This window comes from Lissotriton vulgaris, chromosome 7 (genome assembly GCF_964263255.1).
Source record: "Lissotriton vulgaris chromosome 7, aLisVul1.2, whole genome shotgun sequence".
Taxonomy (NCBI): domain Eukaryota; kingdom Metazoa; phylum Chordata; class Amphibia; order Caudata; family Salamandridae; genus Lissotriton; species Lissotriton vulgaris.
Genome location: NC_141695.1, coordinates 541,622,184 through 541,648,316, shown reverse-complemented (window position 1 = coordinate 541,648,316; position 26,133 = coordinate 541,622,184). Strand labels below are relative to the sequence as shown.

The 26,133-nt window shown below is 42.3% G+C and overlaps 1 protein-coding gene across 1 annotated transcript in view; it reads left to right on the top strand.

Moving 5' to 3' along the window:
• Positions 1–26,133, top strand: part of LOC147702002 (cytochrome P450 2B2-like) — a 369,916-nt gene that overhangs the window by 328,955 nt on the left and 14,828 nt on the right. Inside the window, exon 7 of the mRNA XM_086930617.1 lies at positions 25,848–26,035. Coding sequence (XP_086786743.1) covers positions 25,848–26,035 — 188 coding nt within the window. The remainder of the gene's footprint in view (positions 1–25,847; positions 26,036–26,133) is intronic.

The following is a 26,133-nucleotide window of genomic DNA, read 5'->3' as shown; positions in this document are numbered from 1 at the left end:
AGTGGCTGCCGATTTTCCTGGCGTCTGTGCAAGCAGCTTTTCGTGTTTGTCAATGTATTGACTCATCGGCAGTTCACCTACAGAGGCCAGTTTAGCTTGGGATGCTATTACATGGCAGTTTGTGACTTCACGGATGAAATTGGTGAACTTTTGCCAATCCACGACCGGCGGACTGGTGCTCTGCAGGGGGAACGTAATGCAGGGACCCGAGGGGTTTATAATGAAATAATTTCAGCTGAATGAAGGTTGTCCAGCGCTGCAAACGCCGAAAGACACAAAGATTCATCTTTGGTTTCCCCGCGTCAAAACCTACCCAGTTAAACAGAATTCTGGGAGTTGGAGTGCAAGACTAACGCAACAACCAGGTGGACGACCACATGACTCAGGGGGCGTTCACTCCAAGGATTGGGCTGCGTGGACTTTCAGTTGTGCAGCAGGCGTCTGCAGAAGGTTTTTTACCGAAATGCATTACGCCTTACCTGCTTTTTCAAATAAAGAAACCCCATTCGAGAATCCCTGCTTGTGGCTCCTTCCTTCGGTGCAACTGGAGGCTTGTGGCATATATATACGGACAGAGACGTTATAGTTAGGAAATAGAATTTAAAAAACCTTAGAAATTCACTGAAAGAACAGTCTCAGATTTCACTCGTACAAAACCTGGGAAATACAGCAGTTATAGTTACCTGAGCTAACTATACTGTATGCCCCCACAATGCACTGCTTATAACCTCACATATTACATCACTCCTGACATGGCACCTCTCTCTGTGCAGGAACAATAGTTTCATCTCTTTCCTTGCCCGCAGACAAGAGATAAAACCTCCACTTCCAGCGGGCGGGAGCACTTTGATAGCTCCCGACTGCTGGAATCGGAGTGTTTGCTTTTGCTTGGTGGGAGCTGTGATCGCTCCCACCAAGCCATTTATTAAAAACTATTGAATGAATTTACATCATATCACAAATAGCACACTCTGCGGACTAAGATCTAGCTTCCTGCCAAATTTAATATATTCCCATTTAGCACTTTTTTCTGTAGTCTTTTGTTATACCTTTGCATCTTTGGCATGGTTTACCCTGTCTTTTTGCCTCTGCCTCCTGTATTTTTGACGCTGTGCTAGATTTTGTTTTTGCTGGTTCAGATGCTTTGGGCACTTTGCCACTGCTGATCAGTGTCAAAGTGCAAGTGCTTCCCGTGTAAATTGTTATTGTAATTGGTTATCCATGATTGGCATATTTGTCTCACCAAGAAGTCCCTAATAAAGTGCATTGAGTGTGCCAGGGCTGGTGATCCAAATGCTACTAGTGGGCCTGCAGCACTGATTGTGCCACCCACATGAGTAGCTCTAAAATGGTGTCTCAGGCCTGCCGCCGCAGTGCCTGTGTGCAGTCTGTGAACTGCCATGTCAACTTGGTCAGTGTCCCCACTGACCAGGCCTAACCCTTCCCTTTCTGTACACATTGGTCTCCCCTATGGAAGGCCCAAGGTACCCCCTTGGGTATGGTGCAGTGCATGTGAAAGGTAGAGCATGTAATAGTGCAGGTGAAATGCTCTTGTAGTGAATTACAGCCATTTTCGTTTTTCACTATAGTAATGCTATCTTGCCCATAGGCTATCACGGGGAATGCTGGCTACAGTGGCTACCTGCATATCTTCCCATAGGAGCAAGATAGGACATACAAGTCTAGTATCCCTGAACTCCGAATTTAATAGCACATCTTTTAGTAAAGGTGGTTTTTAAATCCTGTGTTTGAGAACAGCACTTTTCGATCACGGTTCGATCCCTGGGGTCGGCGGCAGATCAGCCCAGCACCATGTGACTCTGGGCAATAGCTCGCTTAATCTTCCTGACGTCCACCAGCGCTATGACACCCTCGAGTAATTTGTCGTGCTTCATAATACTGGACATTTACATTACATAGATGGCTAAGTTCTGGCATGTAAAGTTTCATACAGATCCATCCTGGGGGAAAAGTAAAGAGGAGGTAAAAAAGTTGTGTTTTTAATGCTAACTCCTATATAACTGCCACAGGAAAAAACTGCTGGACAGACTTACATGAACATGCAATGAACATACAACTTTATTCAGCATAGGTCCTTTATGTGGTTTGGTGTAAATGCTTTCAGTAGCTGCTGAGATACTTTAGTCATCTCCTTTTGTCCTGATTTGGAAGGGGTGAAAGCCCGCTTCTCAGACTGTATGAGGAGGATAGCTTCCTGGATGTCCAATAACTGGCTGCAATTAAATTGAGAAGAGACCGAAATACTACAATTCAGGAAAGACCAACATCTGTGTAAGTCTAACTGGTGGTCATCTGACCTGAGACCTAACCCGGCCCCAAAACAGGTAGTCAAAAATCTAGGTGTTAAGCTGCCCATTTCTTTGTTCATTAAAGAACTTGCTTCAACTCTCTGCTGAACTTGTTTTGGCACCGTTTGATTATTGAAAAAAACATTTCTTTAGTTCTAGGAAAACCCTAAAGCAATAATCACAAGCGGTCTCGACTATGGAAATGCTCTATTTGTTGGTGCCAATGAAACTTTACTGTCTAAACTGCAGGTGACACAGAATACTGCAGCCAGACTTGTGTGCAGTCTCCTATCTGGTTCTCCCTCTGCTCCGATACTACACTTTCTACATTGCTTACCTATTAGGAAAAGACTCATCTTTAAGATGTGCTGTCTTACCTATAAAACCCTGAATTGCAATGCCCCAACCTACCTACAGAAAAAGACTCCGATAATATCACCTGACCAGATTGCTGAGATCCACAGACAAAGCCCTACTAGAAATTCCACAGATCCCTATCTCCAGATTTGGTGTGAGGTCTTTGTCCTACCTGGCCCCCTTCTACTGGAATAAACTTCCTCTACCAATTTGTGTGTACTAAGCTGGTAAAGTTGAAAAAACTCCTAAAAACATGGCTGTTTTAGTTAGTTTCGATAGTTTTAGACTCCGGCAGAAGCCCTGAGATATTCCTCTGGGGTTGATTCATCGCGCTTTTTCGGCTATTAAAGTCCCTCTCCCTTGTTAAAGGCCTGAGCCAAACGCTGGAGAGGGCCTTTAATATCTGGTATAGCCCTCTACGGCTGGCTATAAGGCTATAGTATGGTTGAGATCAGAGGTAGCAATCCGTATTACTACCTCCACACCAGCTGCAAGTATTATCGACTTTAAGAAACCAAATTCTATTTTGGGGTTTCAGCTCTCAGCATTCGTGTTCTGGAACAACCCTCTTTACATGTGCTGTAGTACTGCTGAGACATCTTTCAGACAAAAAAGGGCACCGTACAGCAAAAGTTGTCCAAGATGCTACTAGATTTAATTTTTATTGTCAGTCTTTCTTCTTTTAAAATCATTTTAGCCAATACGTTTACCTTTGCTAAAGCACTTTCATTTCTCACTTCATCAAGAAATATTTTATGATTTTGCACCAGGTAGAAAGTAAAGATAAACGTGTAGGTAGAATAAATAAAACTGTACAGACTGCTGCATTGTATAGAATGAGTATGGTAAATAGATGGACTAGTCCCAGAGGGATAGCATACCAGGTTACAGATTCATTAGGATGGCACACTGTGTAAGAGAAGGCACGAGGGGGCAAAGAGATAGAGAGGAAACACATTGACGTGGGGACAGCGGAGACTAGAAAATAGACAAAGTGGAGGAGCAGGTACACACTGAGAGAAAGGGTACAAACTGGATTAGGGGGCACAATTGAGAAACCATAAGGGGAGGCACAAACTGTATGACTATTGCAACTAAATCTAAGAAATATCACAAAGTTTCAGTCATATACCATAATGGGGTCAATGAATGGGGGCATTTATTCAGAGTCTCTTGAAACCTCTACACACCCAAAGTTTGATTTCTTAATGTGAATATTACAGAACCTTGTCCTTGTCCTTGCTCAGGTAGCAGAAGAACATCTGAAATCTAAATCTAAGCTGGACCAGTGGTGCTGGGACAAAATCAGAGTGGGGTTCTGCCACTAATTTTATACCACTGAAGTCATAGAAATTGTAAAAAGTTCAAGTCTCACCCAAAAATTAAGTGTAGCAAAGGTGCCATGCCCATCCGGAGGGAGATGGTAAGGGTGTGTATGTAGCTGGTCACGCATTTTGAAGCACTTGTTTGGTAGTGCACTGTCATTTATAGGCAGCACATTTTCCATTGAAATGTCCACTTAATTTGCATAGACCTGCAGTGTTATTGATAAAACTATTTAGAGCACAAATGATAATGTCTGGAAATTGGGTTTAGCGATTATCATTTGTGCCAAGCAGTGTCTTGATTTTTTTAAGCCTATTATAATCTTTCTTTCCATTACACTTCAGAATTACAGAACATGTGCTTCATTTGTGATTTCCCAATTGCTAACATATTTTGATATATGTGTAGAGTTCATTGAAAGTTATTTATATTTTGTTGTGTGTTAGAAACAAATTGACATCCTACAGTCTTTCCTTCCAATCCCTGTAACATCCTACTGCCTTTCCTTTCAATCCCTGTACCACGCAAAGATTGTCACCTAGGTCAGTTTTACAAAATCCTCTCACTTTGCAGTCGTAGAAAATAAACACCAGTTTTCCTTAATAAAAGAATAAACAGCAATTTGTTCTTTATTTATTGTTGAGTTTTAAATAGTGCAAACGTGCCCTGAGGGCATCAGAGCTCTTTACAAGTATTACATGTACATCATTTACAGGAGGTATACCAAACGTCGGAAGGAAACAGACATACGGTGTAGGGCTTTACAGGACTACATCTACCTTCATTTACAAGAGGTATTACGGAGGTGGTTGGGAAGAAGTCATACAAAAAAAAGGCAGGAAGGGAGTAGATGGGTCATTTGTAAAAGATTCAATTACAGGTGATAAATACTAGTATATATGAATACAAATTATGACAGGTCAAACTAAATAGTTCGGATGGATGAGTTTAGGATTTTGTTGAGAAGAGATATTTTTAAGTTTTTCCTGAAGTGAAGGTAGGATTGGTTTCAATGAAGTTCCATAGGGAGGACATTCTGGAGAGAGCGAGTGATTGGATTACTGCCTTCAGAAGGGATAAATAGTTTGAGTTGTTAGTGTTTTAGTGTGTAGAGGTAACTTTTTGATGAGGCACTGATATGTTCTTTTCTATTAAGACATTTGTCGTCAAGAGTAATCCCAATAGATTTGACAGAGTTGGATATAGATAATTTCAGTCTACAGCAGTTAAACTGTCCAGTCAGTTGTAGATGAGGAGTTGATTTTAGTTTTTAGGCTGGATGAAGAGTTCAGTTTTTTGGGGGTTTAGTTTTTGGTGGTTGCTTTGGAGTCAAGTGTGTATCAGGGAGACAGTGTTGTTGAGCTGGAGGATGTTTTCAAGTGTAGCAATTTTGATATAGATTTGGGTGACATATGCATAGAGATGGGAGGCAATCCAAGCTTAATACAGGATCAGTGCAAGAGGTTCAATGAAGAGATTGAAGAGAGCATGGGAAAGTATAGAGCTTTGGGGGACTCCTTGCTTGACTAATGTAGCTGTCGATGTGGACGGTACCGCTCATGCCAGCCCATTGTGAGAGGGTGTTGAGAAGAGTTTTGAAGTCCAGGAGGATTAGAGTACAGGCATCTCCCTCGTCAAGGGATCTGTGTAAGTTATCAGTGATGTTCAGGATTGCACTCTCTGCACTGCAGCCTTTCCTAAATCCAGATTTAAATGTGTTGTGCAAGTTGAACCTCTCAATATGATTGTTTAAGTAAGAGAGGACACATTTTCTATGGTTTTACCAAGTAGAGGGCGGTTGATTTAGGTTTTGAGGTCATTGGGGTCGGCATCCGGCTTCTTGATGAGGGGGTTAATTTGGCCAAGTTTAAGAGAGGACGGCATGGAGCTGTGGTTAGGGAGGAGTTGATGATATTTGTCCAGGTTAGAGCAATGATATGTCTGAGATTTTTTAAAAGAGATGAGGAGAGAGGGTCAGAGAGGTCAGTTTCATAGATACTAGTATTTCACAGACTTCTTTTTCATATATATTTTCAAATTTGGACCAGGTTAGATTGTTTTTTTGGGTGGAGGTGATTGACGCTGTAGTTCAGGCATCCTGAGGCGTGGAATTGTAGAGTTCGACTTTAGTCGGCCATAGTTAGAGGTGTGGATTTCAGTCGGAGGAGAGTGGGGTCAAGTCAGAGTTCAATGTTTGTTATTTTATCTGAAATGAATTTAGCAACTCTTCACAGCGTTTGGTGAGGAATGGAAGAGGTTTGGTTTTTGATGACCTTGTTGGGATGGTTTCTGGACTGGTCCAGTTGAGTTCTGAAAAAGGCAGATTTTTCTCTGTAGATGTGTGTTTTATATTTAGGCGTTCTGTTCATAGGCGAGAGAGAGGGTTGATTTCTCCATTTTCTTTCCATCAATCTGAATTGTCGCCTTTCATTATTAAGGTCTGTGTTGAACCATGATGTGGAGGGGACACCTCTTGATTTTTGAAGTTTTAAGGACGTGGTGTTGGCAAGAAGTACCATCCTTTTTGTGTTGTAGTGAGAGGTGAGTTTGTTGGTACTGATTCGGGTGGGGTAATAATATGCGAGCTAATCCAGTATTCTAACTCTGCTGGATTTGGTGAATGTTTCTTGTCCAGTGTTTCAGCAGGTGGTTTCAGGTGGCCGGATAGATAGCTTGATGGTGAGGTCGAAAAGAATTAGGTGATGGTCGGACTAGTCGATGGGTGGATTGCAGGGATATGACATTGTGGTTGGAGATGATAACGTCAAGGGTAGCACCTTTGCTGTGGGTTTGCTTTTTACAATAGTGTTGGGTGAGACTTTTTAATTCAGGAGGCAGTTTAGTGTTTGTAGTGTACTGTTGTTAGCATCATTTTGGTGTAAGTTTAGGTCTCCTAGACTAATGTCTGTAGAGTCTTTCAAGGAGTTCAGTGTTATAAAGTCCATTATTTCTTCTAAGCATTGCCTCTTTTCACCTGGAGAGCATGGAAATACATCATCAGATCGCACCTCAAAATCCCAAAACCACCAACATCTCACATAGCTGCAAACTAACAATATCACTCCCCCACTGCCCAAGTCGTACTGGAAGTACCATGGTAAACATTTACTCTAATGGCACAGTCCAGATACAAGCCAACAGCGACAATCTAGAGTCCTTTGATACCGTCTTCCCCTCTCTCGGGGATACACCCACTCACGCTCTCCCTCTCCCACACATACTCCCACACCGGAGGAACCGGACCAACCATTTGAAAACACATCAACAGCACTGGCCCCTCAGCACGCAACCTACCTCTCACAACTCCCAGGGAGAGCACGTCCCCCCTTCTTCCCATATCCAATTCTCACCCACACCTGTCACCCACTTCTTCGAGTCCCCCTAGCCACCCCCCACGCCCGCCTCACCCCCGCCCCTCCCACAGGGAGAATAAGATCCATCCCTCCCCCACTTTAGCTCTCATTGCCATCCGCGACCTACCGCCGCGATACCACCCAGTAACCCCACACGCCCCACACCACACGTCATTTACCTCACCATCCGCACAAAGATCAGGACCTCCTTACTCCCCACCCTCGGGTGTCTCTCTCACCCGCCACTTGCCAGCTCTCACCCCCTTCCACCTCCGGCTAACTCTCACTCCTTCCCTACACTTTCCCAATACACATCCCTAACTCACTGCGAACAACCAGAACACCCCCCTCCACACATCCACAAGCAAAAAAGCCACTACACCCCTATGAGACCTTGCACCACATGACATCCCCCTCACCACCCCCAGTGAGAATAGGACCACCCTACTGCCCACCGATGGCACTCCACTCCGTCCATCACCTTCTGGCACAATACACAACATTCCCCCCACCACCACCATAGACAATAGTAACCCCCCCCATGACCATCGTGGGCTCTCACCCCCATCCGTCACCTACAGGCTCTCATCCTCACCCACAACCTGCCCTCCACTTGTCGAACCACATGAACACCCATTCTCCCAAACACACGGGATATACAGCACCCACCCCGCTACTAAACCCCACCACCCTACACTCACGGTCTCATCCAGACCCCACGCAGACAACACAGCTACCAAACTAGCGAACACCCCCAGTCTCTCCCCCCACAAGCCCAACACACTTGCACAAGTCCATTCCGGCTACAACAACAAACTAGTGACTGAGCAACACATCTCCTTGTTGAAACACAGATAACGACCATAATCAGGGGCCTCACTGAAATCCTAGCAAACCATGCAGCGCCCCAGGAACAGCATCACACCCACTGTTTCATCGCTCAGACGCAACAATATCCATCCACTACCCTCCCAAGAGATGGGTAGCTAACCCCCTCTCCAATCTATCACAGAGACCGAAGAGGACCAGAGACGCTATGTCTGAGAACCACGTGGCAGATCTTGCCTCCTCATATGGCAATCTTAATGCTGTCACCGACCAATCCAAAATACAGGTGATAACCGGACTAAGTAGATTCCAAGCCCCCCCAACTCACCAAGACCACCGACCACCCGCATGACCATCCCTTGGCCCCCCGGTACGAAGAATCCCAAAACAGAGATGACCCCCAAAAACTGCATGCTCATAAACTGCAGATCAGCCACGAAACACGCCACAGAACTAGCAGAATCCATCCTCACTCATGACATTGACATAGCATTCATCCCTGAAACCTGGCTTAACGACTCCTCCCTTTTTCTCCAGGACACCCTCGCCCCCCCAGGCTTTACAATCACCAACAAAAACAGAAAAGACCATAGAGGTGGAGGATTAGCGATCATCCACAGAGACAATGTCTGTGACGGAATCTGAATCATCCAATTACAACACCTTTGAGTGCCTAAACGTCAACATCATCACCTGCAACAAAAAACCACTAACCTGCCACCTTATCTACCACCCCCCAGGCAACTCCACCGCCTTCACTGAACACCTGTCTGACCTACACTGGAACGAAGAAAATAATTTGCTTATCCAAAATCTGAGTGAGGTACTATGCAATAACAACCTCATGCAACACTGCATAGAAACAACTCACAACAAAGGTGCTGTCATAGCCAATCAAGACACAGTGAGGATAAACCACACCCTGCCCGTAGATTGGTCCGACCACCGCCTAATCCTTTTCAAACTCACTCAGCCAGCCACTATTCAACTCCCCACCCCAGAATAACCCAAATGGACCAGAAATCTCTCTCGGATCAACATGACTGACTTGGAAGAAAAAGTCACCTCTTTACTCACTCACTGAGCTTTCCACTACAGAACTCACTGACCACTACGACACTTCCATGTCAACTATTCTCGATCAGATAGCCCCTCTGAAACAAAAAAACCCAGAACATTCCATCCAGATCCTGGTTCAATATGGACATCAATAACGAAAGGAGACAACTTAGAGCCACAGAAAGACTCTGGAGAAATAACCCCTCTGCTAGCCTTCTCGAACTACTCAAAGCAGCTCGGAGAAATTACAAAAAACACATCCACAATGAAAAAAACAACTTCTTCTGCTCTGCCTTGGACAATGCAAAAAACAGCCCCAACAAACTATTTAAAATCATCAAGCTACAAACCACTAAGCCAACAGCAACTTTCACCCAGGCTTCCTCGGAACTCTGCGAAAACTCCACCATCTTCTTCAAAGAAAAAATCACCAAGATTGAACACTCGCTAGACACCAGCAACAATCCCAACAACTAAAGCCTGTCCCCAGATACTACAGTAAACACATGCCTTCACAGCACAACAACATGGAAGGCCTTCGCTCCTTTCGACACCGCGGCTTTCGACACCGTTCCCCATGATGGTCTCCTCGCAAGACTTCGCGAGATAGGCATACGGGGGACGGTGTTCGACTGGTTTTCTTCCTTTCTTGCCGGCCGCCGGCAAACGATCTGGGCCCCGCCTGATTCCGCCGTGATGCCGCCTCTGGGAGTCGGGGTCCCTCAGGGCTCTATTCTGAGCCCGACCCTCTTTAACATCATTATGACCCCGTTGGCGGCACTGGTGGAGTCGCATGGTGCCCAGATCGTATCCTATGCGGATGACACCCAGCTCCTCTTCTCTTGTACGAGAGGAGGCGACTTTGATGGGGAGAGTATTCGGGATTGCCTTGGGGCTGTTTTTCATTGGTTCCATCTAAACAGCCTCAAGTGCAATTCCGACAAGTCCGAAGTACTTTTCTTTGGGTGCGACACCGAGCCTGACTGGCAGACTTGGTGGCCACAGGATATGTTCCCTCCATCCTGCTCCTCTCAGGTTGCAAAGAATCTGGGGGTGAAGCTGGATAACAGGTTAACCTTGAAATCGCAGATCCTGGGGGTGTCTGGCATGTGCTTTGGCATCCTTAGGATGCTGCGGAGGTTTCTTCCTTTGTTATCCGTGGAACATAGGACGCTGACAGTTCAGGCTCTGATTGGGTCCAGGTTGGATTATTCCAACATTCTCTACCTGGGCCTTCCAGAGTACCTGCTGCAGCGCCTTCAAGTGGTGCAGAACGCCGCGGCCAGGGCTATCTTCGGCCTTAGTAGGCGCTCCAGTGCCTCGGGCTTGCTGGTAACGTTACATTGGTTGCCCATTCGCAAGAGGATCGCCTTTAAGGCTCTGACCTTGGTCTATAAAGCTCTTCACAAGGGGGGAGCTAAGTACCTCCAAAAGAGAATGGTCTTTTATCATCCGACCAGGTCTCTGAGGTCGGAATCCCTGCACCTTGCTGTCGTCCCTCGGGTAAAGAAAGCGCGCCTTGGTGGGCGCTCTTTTGGATTGCTGGCATCTCAGCTATGGAACTCTCTGCCGCTGGCCCTGCGGGGTGCCACTAGCTTATTGGCTTTTAGGAAAGGCCTTAAGACGTGGCTTTTTACTCAGTAGCCGTTCTTTTTGGTATTTCTGGCTCACTACTCTTTTAGTCTTTCATTTGGTGTTATGTTATTATGTTGCAGTTTTCTTGCCTTCTCCAATAAAAGCGCCGGGACACTCTTTTTGAGTAGCCGTGCGCTATAAAAATGAACCAATAACATAACATAACATAACATCAAGGAAGCTGAGATTATCAAGGTAATCTCAACCTCCAAACCCGCTTCTCACCTCCTAGACCCTATACCAACTCAACTGACCAAAAATCTCAAACTTTGCACAGCTCCTTTCTGGTGCAGAATCATCAACAGTTCCCTGCAATCCGACAGTATACCTGATTGCCTCAAAGTTGGCCAAGTCACGCCACTACTAAAAAAAACAGGCCTTGACCACATAGACCTGAACAACTTCAGACCCGTCTCCAATCTACCCCCTCCTATCCAAAATCCTGGAGAAATGCGTCCTCTCACAGCTGACTCAACACATGGACATCAACCTTCTTGACCCCACCAATCGGGGTTCAGAAAAGGTTTCATCACTGAGACGGCGATCCTCAACATCACAGACGACATTCACCAATCACTAGACTCCGGGCAATGCTGACTTCTCATTCTCCTCGACCTATCGGCAGCCTTTGACATGGTAGATCACCAACTTCTCATCAAGGCTATACAAGAAAGGGTTGGTGCCGATGAAAAGGTCCTCCGATGGTTCACCTCTTTCCTCCAGAACCTCTCGCAAAAGATAAAAATCAAAAACTTTACCTCTGACCTCCACCCTGTCAGCAGAGGTGTACCCCAAGGCTCAGTGCTCTCACTGCAACTGTTCAGCATATTCATGGAACCCATCACCACCATTCTTAAAAAGGCAAAGATCCCCTTCCACCTATCCGCTGATGACACCCAGATCTATCTAAAACCTCCTCCCCTAACGACATCCTCAGACTCAACAACACTCTAAAATAAATTCAACGCTGGCTATCCCAAAATAACCTCAAACTCAATCAAGAAAAAACAGAGATCCTCCTCCTCTCCAACAAAGAAGAGAACCCACAAATTGCAGAGTGGCTTAAAGCTTTGGATTCTCTAAACAGTAATCTCACCCTGGCCAAATCCGTAAAATCCCTAGGAATCACCCTACACCCCAAACTGAACATGACCAACCACATCAAAACATCTGCAAAGACTGCTTTCCTCAACCTAAAGCTTCTATACTAAATCAAACCATTCATCCCTGCTAAAGACCTCAAACAAGCCACACAATCGCTGGTACTATCCAGGCTCGATTATGGCAATGCAACCCTAACCGGTGCCAGAAAATCTAACTTAGATCCCCTCAAAACAACCCCAACACAGCAGCCAGAATGGTCACTGGAATCACGAAATATGACCACATTTCACCAGCTCTAAGAGAACTTAAATGGTTCCCAGTTGAATAGTGAGCCAATTTCAGAACAGCATGCCTCACTCACAAAATCCGCCACACTGGAAAACCAGACTATCTAGCCGCCAAAATTAAGAGGGCCGGGAAGACGAGAATCCTCAGGAGCTCAAACTCCATCCTTCTCATCCCCTTGAGAACACGCAAACAAAAAACAGCTGCAAGATCATTTGCCGGAACCGCACCTAAAATTTGGAACTCCATCCCAGCAGACATCAGAACTATCCCTTCCTTCACAAAATTAAAAAAAAACACCTCAAAACCCTCCTGCTGACCGGCGCCCTCCCGAATGGATAGCCACGCTATCCCTGACGCCGGTGTTCTCAGCCCACCAGAATGGCTAGCTATGCACAATATTCACACTGCCTCACAATCTTCGATCTACCGAAATTTAGCATTCAACAAGGCTACCTCTGGACTCTACCACTATCTCTAGAAGCCTCAGCACTCTTGGACTACCAAACTGTTTTGCTGAAGACTGTTCTAATATGTTTAAATTACCTTGAAACAATGTTGTAAAATGCTCTGATACCCACGGGTCAGGTCAGTGCTATATAAAACTCCATAAATAAATAGTTTGTGTGGAGGTTCAAGGGGTTTGAGACTTTGGAAGGAAGGGCACCTCTTATGTATTCAAAAGTTGAGTATTCAGTGATGTGGAAGGGAGTTAGGTGGAGATCGTTATTGTGTATGATCACTAGTCAACCACCAGAGCAACCTACGCAGTTGGGACGAATGATTGACAAACCTAGTGTGGTGAGCAGATTCATGCTGGTTGATGAGTGGTCGTTCAGCCAGGTTTCCGCTAGAAAACGTAGGTCAATTTTGTGATGTAGCATAGTTTCTGCTATTTCAGTGGTGTGCTAGGCTGCTGACGGACAATGCAATTTAATTTAGTTTTTGCATTCGGTTTAGATTGTGTGAGGTGCATGGAGTTGAGTTGGCTGGTGTTCTGGGAGGGCGATTGGCGATTGGAATCCTGCTCATACTGAGGATGACAAGGGTTCTGGGGTGGCAGTGGCATTAGAGTTGATCAAGGCTTTCTATACATTGTGACATTTCAGGTGTAGCACGTCTGGGTTTCAGTTGCTACTTTTGAGAGGAATAGTTGACCAGGAAGTAGAGTGTGAGGTGTCTGAGGGTGGGTTTGTGGTAGACATATTAGGAAGTGAGCTGAGGTGTTTTTGTTCCATGTGGATTAAAAAAAATTCCAGGCAGGTGACTGAGGAGAGCATTTGGGCTGTGGTTGGTACAGGGGGTGAGGTAGATTGGTGGTCGTTGTAAGCTAAAGTGGGGGTTGGCGACGTGGGAGAGAGAATCCTGCTTGGCTCTTTGGGGTGGTTGTGTATGGGTATTGCAGGGGAAGTTCTCAAACTCATCAGACAGGCCATATCCTTGACTGGGTGTGCTCCAACTTTCGTTCCTTAGCAGTTAACCCTCCAAGCCCCATGATGTGGTCAGACCTTTGGTTAATCCCGTTCAACATCAATTGCTGTCTAAAGAACAAGCCTGCTCTTTTCGTTAACCCAAGCCCATTAGCTCGCCGCAAGTGGGCTAAGATGATACCCAACCCAGAACTGTGCCACATAGTGCAAGCATCTACACCTGCAACATCTGGAAATACAGCAGGCGACTCCCAACGCTTTGATGCATGAATTGCCTCCATTAGTAATGTAATAGCACCATTAGGCAACCCTGTTAATAAACACACTCCATAAAGCTCAGCTTCTTGGTAATTGCCGTCCTCATTTGAACTTAATCTCCAATGCAAGCACTTGGAACGGAAATGAAGAATGGTTGTGACCCAGAAGAACGAAACATGTTTAAGCTAGCCAGGAAATTAAACCACCTACAAATTAAGTCTGCAAAAAAGGAGTATTTCTCAAAAAAATTATCAGATGCCAAACAGAATTAATTTTTCAGTTGTAAGTTCCTTTACCAACTTAAAAACGTTAGTTAAGGACGTTCCCCCCTCACAGATTTTATGTGATCGGATTTGAGTCATAATATCCAAAAGGAATTTAGTATGTCAACTACACCTCCATTGAATCTGGAATTAGATCCTTTTCACACAGGGCCATAGTTTCAGGCCTTTTATAGAATCTCGTTGGAGCAGTCTTACCAAGCTATCTTCTTGTGTAAATCTTGGTCCCAATTGGATGCCTGTCCTCCAGCAGTACATCATAAGAATGCAGCTGTTGCAGCTTCAGTTATTAACAACATAATTAATTCTTTGATAGCTACAGCAACTGTTCCTCAGCGATGGAAGCTGACAGCGGTTCAACCACTCCAGAAAAACAGGTCGGAATCCATCCACACTTTTTAATCTTTGTTCTATTTCACGTCTTCCTACCTTTGGCAAGATCACAGAAAAATTTGGCAATAGGCAGTTATCTGCCTTTTTAGAAGAGGCCGGCATTCTTCATCCCCACCTTTCAGAATTGAGACCTATATATTCAGCAGAATCTGCCCAACTAGAAGTGGTGGATACATTGAAACTCACTCTAGACAGTGAAAGAATGCAGTGTTGATCCTATTAGATCTGTCTTTGTATTTGCCATGATATTCTTTTATCTTGAATGAAAAGTTGCAGTTTAGTACACACGTCCTGACTTGGATGCAGTCTTTTCTACACAATCGCAGGCAAATGGTTGCCTTAGGTCCTTTCCTTTCTAAAGAATGCCTTATTCTGACAGGCATGCCACAGGGCTCCTCCCTTAGCCTGCTTTGTTCAACATCTATATAGCCCAGCTAATATAATTAACCTCATCATTCCAAATCAAAGCTACATTCTATGCAGATGATATGCAGTTTATCTTAGTCTTGGGTAAGGGCTCAAGTGAATCTGAATCGAATGTTAAGCAATGCTTATCAGAGGTAATTCAGTGGATGTCTTCCAACCACCTTCAATCTAATACAGACAAGAATGAGATGATGCTAATAGGCAAAGACAACCCTTTCGATTCAGTCAAACGGTGTCCTGAAGATATTCTGGCTCCACCCAATACAGTGAACATAGTCAAGAATCTTGGGGTCAAATTTGATGCCACTCTTTCTTTCCGGCCACAAGCCTTGGCAGTGGCAGGGAAGTGATTTGATCTAATCAAATCACCAATATTTTTTGGGTCTCTCATCCCTTTTGTTGCAAGGAAAATGCTAGCAGTAGCCCTGACCTTATCTAGACTAGATTATTGCAATAGCCTATATGCCAGGACAAATAGGCAGGTCCTAAAAAAGTTACAGATGGATCAACATGCAGCTGCTCGACTAGTCTTGAAATTGCCTACACCCTTTTCGGTTGTGACAGCCCTGAAAATCCTGCACTGGCTGCCGATCCATAAAATAATTATTTTAAGCTTCTTTTAATCACTCAGAAATTTTAGGAAAGCAGTACCCTCATACTTGACCACTAGATTTACACCCTATGTTACTGTCAGAGCACTCAGGTCCTCCTCAGATAATTTGTTTAAACTCCCCCCCATAACCCCTTCAACCACCCCCCATTTAGACTCAAATCTAGGTGTGGCAAGTCTGTGGCCAGTCTAGGAACAAGAGCATGGAACCTCTTGCCTCCACAACTAAGACTCTTGGATTCAGAGACGCTCATCAGGAAAGTGCTTAAGACCTAGATCTTTACAGCTCCAGACTCCCTTTGTCGCTCTTTGGTGTAATCTATAATGGTCTGAATTTTTTGCTCACTCCCGCATAGCTCCAAGATGCTCCTCCGAGAGTGATGGTGCGCTTTGTAAATGCACAAATCAAATCAAGTTAGATCGTGCATGGTGATGTGGTATTTAGCAGGATTAGGGAGGGGGTGAATGTGGGGTGAGATGAGGGTTGAGGTGTGGGGATTGGGGATAGCTTGTTCACCTGCATGGAGAGAAGAATGGAGGGGTGCTCAGTGCTGTTGAGAGGTGTGGTGGTTTTGGGGGTGGAGGATAGGGTGGGGAAGTGACAGTTAAAGATGGAAAGAATGTGTTCTGTTGCTTGGATATTTGAAGATATTAGAAGACTATAAATGTGACAACATAAGCACACAATTCAAAGGCATCTTTATTGCTCAATAACCTTCTTAACCATGGCATGGTTATTAGGGGATGTTGCAGCATTTCCCGCACCCCTACTTCCAGTGCCTATGAGCTGGATTATTTCAACACTAGTGCACTAATGTGGAAATGTGGACTTCCTGTTTTTCTCAATGTGCCACATTGTTAGAAGATGATCCAATAACTTCAGTTCACTCGTGCATTGTAAAATATATCTTTATTTGGAATACAAGTAAATAACTGTCTGCACACCCCACCAAGAGGTTTGAGGCCCCCAACTCTGTTACCTCGCAATGATATTTTCAGCTGAAACCTCAACTGTTACAACAGAACTTGTAGACATACAGAACACTACTAGTTAAAAAAATGGGGTGACCCTGCGTCCCTTAGAACCTGGGTATGAATAAATGAACAAAAAGTGGTTCTGTCGGGTTGCACCTAATGTCGCACAACTATGAAGCTAACTTTCCAATAAGTATCTCAAACACCTGAATAGAATAGACAATAAAGGTTGTGATTCAAGAGTAGTAACTACTGTTTGTTATATCAGAATTAAATCATTTGTAAATATTTACACATGTAGTAGATTATGGCTGTCAAAATACAATACAATACATACATAAAATGTGAAATATGTGACAGTTTTGCTCTGTGCTCAATGAGAGCACTACAGCATTTCTCTCAATTCACAGGTGCAGCAGCACCTACAATCGCCAAACACTCAAGCTAACACAGGACAATGAATAGCACAGGGTACCACAGAAGACTCATTTGAAAACAATGTAGGTTTATGAAACCATACAAAATATCATATTAAAAAGTAATTCCACTGAATTAAGTACTGTGTTTTACTTGGTGTAAAGTGTTTGTTTTGTGGTCAAATATCAGGCAAGCAGGATCTGAAATATTTTTCAGAAAATATCAATACTCATGAAAATAGAGACATACTGCGATACTAAGTAGTTAACTCTACATTCCCAGATTTATACTCTCTTAAAGATATTAAAAAAATAACGAGACTTAACAACAAACCAAGTTGAGAAAAAGGTTTCAGATGTACACTTTTATAGTTTTTTTTATTATGTACTAGATGTGTGGCTTGTTTGTAAATATTTTACCAAGCCATAAAGCCTTTGTGGCAGTTAATTTGAACAGTTAAACTAATTCTGACTCACAAATAAGTACTCTAAGTAGTTCACATGTACAATGTACACTTTTTTCTATAAAATGATATGATTCAACATGTGCTATAAAGAGCGCACAGTTGGTAACGAGCAATAGACTTGTGTTCTTACTGTCTACCACAAAGTTTCATTGATTTGTCTCAGTGGTTGTGCCAAAATAAATTGTACAGAGTCACCTTGTTGATGCTGATACATATAGAAGTTTTAGGTTACATACACTGGTCAGTGTGTGCAGAGAGAGCGTTATTCACCATGCAGTCAATGGTTTGCAAAGCCCGTCCGACTGTGGTACAGCAGTTGCCTACATTGGCTTGGGCATACTACGCACTCAGGGTGGACAGCCTGCAGTGTTCGTTCAAAAAACAGTTCGGTGTGACAAATTCAAAGGTAAATGGACATGAACTAATGTGTCTTATCTGTGCACAGTTTTGAAAACTAAAAACAACACACCTCATGGTCATATCACTACTTCTAAGCTGAGGAAGCAGCATTTCTGGCTACTGGTTTTGGTTTGTGTAAGGATGCTGTAGGCGTAAGAGGTTTTAATTCCTTCCTTTATTTGCAAGCATCTTAAAGGGTAGATTGGCAGGGAAAAAGGCTCACAGCAACTGTCTTTCCCTGTTCAAGAAAATGCATTCCTCTGCGCATGGATAAGAATCCAGCGCAGCATCCTAAATTCCACCCACAGATGAAAGAAAAGAACCCAGCGCATCTTCCCCCTTACACAAGGTTATAACAGTTAAATTTGAAACACAACACAAAGAAAACAACAACGTAATAACCAACTCTATATAGCATTTAACGTAAGTACATTAATTCATGAGACTATAGCCTCCACAACCTAGTACAAAATTCTGCAACCTTGATGAGATGTTAGAACTCATAAATGATCTCCTCAAAACAACATCTCTGGTCAATTCCTGCTCTTGTTTGATTTTTCCTTGATCTCAATTATCAAATCTCAGATTTCCGGGCCCAGAATCACACTCTCTGAAGACCACAAATAACTTGTTTTTATTCCAACATTTTCCATCCTCCAATGATACAAAATACTCACTATCCTGAACCACCTTCTTTGGTGATGAAAATCGGGTAACTCCCCCCCCCCCCCCAGGGAATTTTCAATCGCACATAATCTCCTTCAACAACATCAAGTGTTTTAAATGCCGATGTGGCATACGTGTTATGAGTCTCTTTTCAAACTACTTTACATCCTGCAGAACTTCTGCAGGCATCATCTTCTTCTCCATCCATTACCTGTTCATTTGCGACCCGGGTAATCTCCCTTTAAGTAACACAAAAGGAGAGACTTTAGTTTCTGCATTGGGTGAAGTGTGAAGAGCCCAAGTCAAAATCTTTACTTTTTGCAGCGAATCCACCCCACTCACAACAGACCACTGTATATTATCTTTAATTATTCTATTGGAGCGCTCAACCAGTCCATGACTTCTTGTACAGTTAAGTTGTAATGTACTTAGCTCCAAAATTGGAGCGAAAAGTTTCAAAATCCTGAGAAACGAACTGGGAACCATTATCCGTAACAGTTTCATTGAGAAGTCGTTCACGTAAAAAAAATTCTTTTAGAACTCTTCCACCACCTCAGAAGTAATGCTGTTAACAAAAGCCACTTCCAACCATCTAGTGTAATAATCCACAATCACAACACAATGCCATATTTTACATGACCATGGCTTACACCTACTGGACCAATTATGTCCTTTACCTGTTTAGAATGAAAAAAGTTTTCAAGGAGAAACCCTTTTATGAAAATGGAGTGGTTAAATACTATGAAACAAATGTAAAGGTTCCCTTTTCATATGTTTTTTGGTAAGGAGACTGCAGTCTCTAAGGGATCCAGGTCAGAGATAGTTGGTAAAACACCAGGTTGTGTCTGAGGTTGTATCAGGATTAACACATTTATTATCTATTCATACAAATATCATTGATTAAAAACATCACATTTATTCAAATAGATAATAAATCTCAGAGATATACCTGATAAATTCTTTTGTCGTCACATTCTCATTGGCTCTACTTGATGTATGATTCAAATATTTGAAATAGATTTATCTTGCTGAAATTGTAAATTTGTTAATCCTGATACAACCTCAGATACAACCTGGTGTTTCACCAACTATCTCTGACCTGGATCCCTTAGAGACTGCAGTCTCCTTACCAAAAAACATATGAAAAGGGAACCTTTACATTTTTTTCATTACCTATTTAGACCATGCAATCTCCGGAACAGGGACAGCAACATTGGGAGTTGGGAAAGTTACTTGCGTCTTGTTGCTAGCAAAGCAAGACTTGCAACTTCTCACGTACTGTTCAACTTGTCTGTCCACACACGGCCACCAAAATAAATCCCTCACTCTTCTTTTTATAGCTCTCATGCCTATGTGACCCTTATTCAGCTAGTTCCAGCACTCTACTCCTTAGGATACTAGGTACTACTAGAAGGTCAGATCTTCTCAACAAACCTCCCGAAATGGACAACTCCAAGTCAACCTTCCTGAATGGATCCACAAACTCATCTTACACCTTACCATTTGGCCAACCTTCATTAATATACTTTATGACCTTAGTTATGGTAGTGTCATTCTTTAACACATCTAACCATTCAGGCCCTGAGATGGCACTTTGGGTGATTTTCATCACTTCACTAATGACCATATCATCCTCCTCCAAGATCCTGTGGCCTTCCTCACCAACATTCACAGGAAGTCTTGACAGACAATCTGCCATTGCATTCTTGATGCCAAGAAAATATTTCATGTTGTAACAATATTCCTACATCCTATACTGCCGCTTGGCGATCCTAGGTGGAGCCTTACCAGCTACGTTCATAGTGAACATATCTATTAAGGGTTTATGATCCACTCTGACAACAAATTCAGTGCCCCATAAGTATTGTCGGAAGTGATTGATACCCCACCAACAGGCTATGGCCTCAAGCTCCACACAGAGTATGATTCCTCTTCCCCCTTCAGTCCACGACTGTCAAATGCTACTACTTCTTCTATGCCATTACTTGTTTGCAGTGATACAGCCCCTAACTCATATCGGCTAGCCTCCATAATGATTATACTTAAGGCTCCATGTTTTCCATTTGTACGGATTTTTACAAAAAACAATCTGTTTCCTGTCTGCATTTATTTATAAAAATGGATAAATACAGAAAATGGTGCTTCTTTTAAGTGACTCTTCGTACTATCTTTCATGAATTGTAGCCTAACAGCTGAGCAGATGGACAGCATGGGAAATTAAAAAGCAGGATAACATTTCTTTTAATGATGGCTTATGTCAACATACATTTGTGGTATAATGCTAATATTTAGTGAATGTATTGTCACGTAATATTTGGCAGCTTAAATAGCTAAATAATGACAAAGATCAAACAATGAGTACACGTATATCAGTTAATTAAACATGGAAATGTACAGTTTTACAACTTCATTTATACACAAAACACAAAATAAATATGGATAAATACAGATAAAATGGCCCAAAAATAAATATGGATAAATACAGACGGAAATGTAAAAAAAATAATACCATTAAACCGGGAGCCCTAATTAGACTGGGGTCTCTAGTATCAAAAGGCTTGAGAGGAATGGCATTGGCTATTTCTTTTTTTTATATCTGCGAATTCCTGCTCAAACAACTCATTCCACACAAATCTGTCATTCTTCCATAACAATTGACGCATAGCAGGTGTTCTTTGTGCAACTGGGAATGAATTGGAAATAAAATTCCATTAAACCCATAAATTCCCTCATTGGTCTTTTCCTTGAGGAACAAGTGCTTCCACAATAGCCTTAACCAACCTATCTCTAGGCTCTACACCCACCGCAGATAATTTGTGACACAAATAAGTGACTTAAGATACACCAAACATGGGCCAACTGCATGTAATGGTTGTGTTTTATGTCACCAAACACTAACACATTATCCTAGAATACAAAATGCCTTCTGTGTCTTTAAATAAAACCTCATGAGCCGTTGAAAAACAGGAGACACAGAAGCTAGGCCAAAAGGCATTCTTTTGAAGAGAAAAGCTCCTTCTGGTGTGATAAATGATGTTGATGTGAGTCCTCATGCCAAAGTATTTGATGATAAGCTGACATAATGTCGAGAGTTGAAAACCAATTGGCACCTTTGATTAATGATAACATTTCTGTTATGTTGGGCAAAGGGTGTTGATCTACACAAATCTTGGCATTAAGATCTCTTAGATCAACACACACTCTCAAACTTTCATTTGGTTTCCTTGCCAGAACTACAGGTGACAACCCCTCTGAAAATCAATAGGCTCAATAATGTCCTGCTCTGGTAATTTGTCCAATTATTTTCGTAATGCTGCCCTGAAAGCTAGGGGGACTCGCCTCACTTTATGTACTACTGGATCAGATCCAGATTTCAGATGTATCTTATACTTGAAACCCTCCAATTTCCCAAGAGTTTCAGTAAAAACCTTGGGAAATGTCGATACCCATGTGGTTTTTCACATACACCAGAAAACTCCTATTCTTAACATTACTTGGTCTAGACTAATGGGGCCCAGAATGATTTCCAAATTATGTTGTTCCAGCCATCCTAACAACAATAAACCTTGTTTAGCTACATACACAATGGCAGATGTGGAATTACCTTTAAAAGAAAGATTGTATTAAATTTACCCGATACCTAGATAAATTTACCACCATATGCTACTAGTTAAATGGAAGATTTCACAAGTTTCATGTTACTAAACGTTTTCCATTCTTTTGTACTTATCGTAAATGGAGATAAAGAATCTGCCATCATATTAACGCTTGTATTATCAATAGGTATGCAACAGTAAGGCCTCTTAATAGTGCTAACATCCATATGCATAATCTCCATTCCATCTTGTGACTGAGGTTTAATGGTATCAATACAGAACACCACACTTTCATCACTTGAATCTGATGAATTGTATACAGTACGCTGTTCAGACACACTACCTTCTGTTTTAAGTTTGGATATTTTGGGCATCATTCTAGATCGTTATTTCTATAGAAAATGCCCTTTTTTTTTTGCAACCTGAACATATTTTGTCACAGGCAGGACATTATAAAGAATTTCCCAAATGGTTGGAATTGCCACATCTGTAACATAGTAATATTTTACCTTTCTTACTTTTCTCTTTCTTTTTTTCACAAACACATGACAGATAATGTATTCTTAGATGGTTCATCCATAAGGGACATTTGAGACATGAATGATGCAGTACTCTCTCTCCCGGCTGCCAATTCTAAAGCCTTATGAAAAGTGAGCTTAGGTGTGGTTAACAAAACTTTTTAGAATTTACTTGTTCTTGGTATGTTCCACAATTTGGTCTCTAATCAATATCTCTTCAAAATCTTCATATTCACATGTGAAAGCTAATGATCTCAAAGGGCCAACATAGGTTTCCACAGGCTCTCCTGGAAGTTGATGTCACTTATGACATTTATGTTGTTCTAAAACCACATTCATATGTTGTTTAAATCTTATGTCCAACATTTTCAAAGCGCACATGTACTCAAGCAGTACATCGCCTTCTCCTAATATACATTGTTGTGGTAAGTGTTTTAATATTTTTTTACCTTCAGAGCTTAAGCAATGGTGAAATAATGCATATTTCTTTTTATAAGTAAAGTCTTCACCGTCAATAGCGGCCATATACACGTCAAAACTTTCTTTTAATAAACTCTCAGTCAGTAGTAGCATTGGTTGGTTATACTAGGGGAAAATGATGGTGGTGGTATATTATTTTGAAACGCAGTGCCTCCACCCCAAAAATAGTTTTTTAAGTTTGGAACATTAAACAGACAACAACAGGATGCTTTCTGAGACAGAATATAAATTTGTATTATAAGAATTTTGCCTTTGAGTTTTTGCCTATTACTTATATATTTTTACTATGCTTAAATATTTGTTGACTTGTATAGCACTATGATATACAGAAGGATAAAGATAGTGCTATGTGAAAGACATTATTGATAAACATAAGTGATACAAATAAAGTTTCTGTACCGGAACACTGAAAACTCAGGTGTGCATGTCACCAATCCGTAACACGTCTGAAATTTTTCACTCAATATGATATGGTGTGTGTGTCACCAACAAGCAACACGTAAAGTGCTGTGAGCCTGTAAAAATAAAGCTTTGTAAAAACACAATGTAAGCACAGGTGTGTGTCTCACTGGTCCGTAACACGCCGGAAGGTAGATACTAAAAAACGAGCTCATCAAGATTAGCAGCCAATAGGAATCCCCTAGAGGCGAGCACATGAAGGTTAACAGCCAATAGGAATCCCCCAAAAGATAGGCGTTGCAGTGAATTGCTGTTGAGGCGCATAAAGGTCAGGCAAAATTAGCCTGGAAGAGGGCAGACCAATGATGTCCGTCGCTGAGTTGACGTTGTTGTTTTCTGCAATCCAATGGAGAAACATCAACATGGTTACGCTCATAGGTGAAAGACTCACATGCCTTTGCTCCAGGGTGCAGGAGATAAATGGCAAAGACTTCCCAGAAGAAAGAAAAAAACAGTACCTTGGAATCTCTTGTTTGCCAGGAACTTGTTGTCTCACCGTGATGGGAACGCAGTATGCGTAAAGGAAATCCACTTCTCCAAGATGAATACGGAGTACATGTCACAACGTCCTCCACAGCAATCCTTCACTTGCAGTGAATGATGAGGAAAAATGCAGAGGAACTGCATGTGGAACCTGCCAGTCAGGTCACCGCCAAAGTAAAGATGTTGGAGGCGTAAGTGGTGTGAATTCCTTCCTTTATTTGCAATCAGGTAGACAGGCAGGGAAGAATGCTCACAGCAACTGCCTTTCCCTGTTCAAGAAAATACATTCCTCTGCGCACGGACAAGAATCCAGAGCAGCATTCTATATTCCACCAACCAAGGAACCTCTGGAGCTAGCCTGTGAGGTAACTCCAGTAATAGATTCCCTAACACATGGTGGGCATCTGATATAGTTTTTACTCTTTGAAATGCCTGCTGCCATTATTGTTTCCAAATAAAATATGCACTGCATAAATGTTGATTTAAATCCTTTATTCACTAATTCAAAGACCCATACAGTTTCACACCTGTCTGTCATTCCCATTGAATTCCATCACCTCTTACATTTGCATGCACTACACACATTTGTGTACCAAAGTAGAAAAAAACATTCATGCATTTGAAATGTAGTAATAAAGAAGAAAATAAAAGCTTTACTAATGAGAGATACATTGAGAAGCAGTGCTGAAAAAGGGCATTGACAACATAAAGTGAAATGTATTTAGTAATTGAAGGCTGCTCATTGACTCTGTTTATTTGGGCAGTTAATGCTGCAGTTACTGAAGATCTTTCTCTCTCAAGGTGTTCTGTAACCTGCGCAAAGGGAAAAGAGAAACCAAATAATGGGTGTCAAATGGGGGTAGTGTATGTGATCCAATCACTGCAAATGTGATGTAGATGTGGCAAAGTCAATCCGTCTGGCATTGGCTGCCAGCTTTTTTGACTTTGTCAGTGCGGTTTTGTTTGGCTACCGTGTTTTATTAAAACATTCTTTACTGGACCAATAGTAAAAAAGATATTGGGAAAAGCAAAAATATTTTCTAGTCTCAAGAAGTATACATTGCCCATTCAAGTTCAGGGAACTACTTTGTGTGTGGATGTGCTCCTTGTGAAAGGGCAGAATGACTTAAGTGGGCTTACCTATTGCCACAGGGCTGTATGCTGTAGTAAGTGGAAGAAAGGATTGTGTGCGCCTTTGACATGTTACTTAATGTACAGAGATTTTCAAGTAATTTGCTCACTAAATCTCTTGCAGCATGTCATCTCAGTTGGTCATTTTAGGCACGTAGAAATAGGGAAAATAGACAGAACCAACAATACTGGTGTGAGAGGAGAGGACACAGCAGGGCATTGCTCAAGGGTCCTTAAAAGCCAATTCTCTGTCGACTTTTAGGCGTCCTTGCATATCAGTGATTTGTCTTCCTAAGGAGACATAAGCAATGATTAACTGATATGAGAATTTAAAGGAGAAGTAGTGTCTGCAACGATGGAATTTGTGTTATTCACTTAATGTATGATAATCATTTCCATACAGACTGATACTGTAGAAGATCTTGGAATTCTAAAGTGATCTTGCTCCAAAAGTCATACATTTGGGACTGGAAATTGTTGATAATGCTTTAATTCTACTAATAAAACTTTTTTTAACTTTGTTTTCAATTAGTGGGGTATCTGCCTCTGCTATTCCTGTGACAAAATTCAAGATATAAAATAATTCTTTTTTTTTTACTCTAGAAAAAGTTCAGAAGGAAATTGAGGATGTGCTGGGGGCACACCGGTGCCCTTCAATGGAGGACCGTATACACTTGCCCTATACTGATGCTGTGCTCCATGAAATTCAGAGATATGCCAACCTCCTCCCCACCAGCCTTCCCCATGCTACAGTCAATGAGACTAAGTTCAAAGGCTACACAATTCCCAAGGTATTTGTATGAATAGGTAAACTTCAACCACAGAAATATTGCAATGACTGTGCCAACTACAGGTGGTGCCCATTCTCTTTGTAAATTCTTCCCATCTT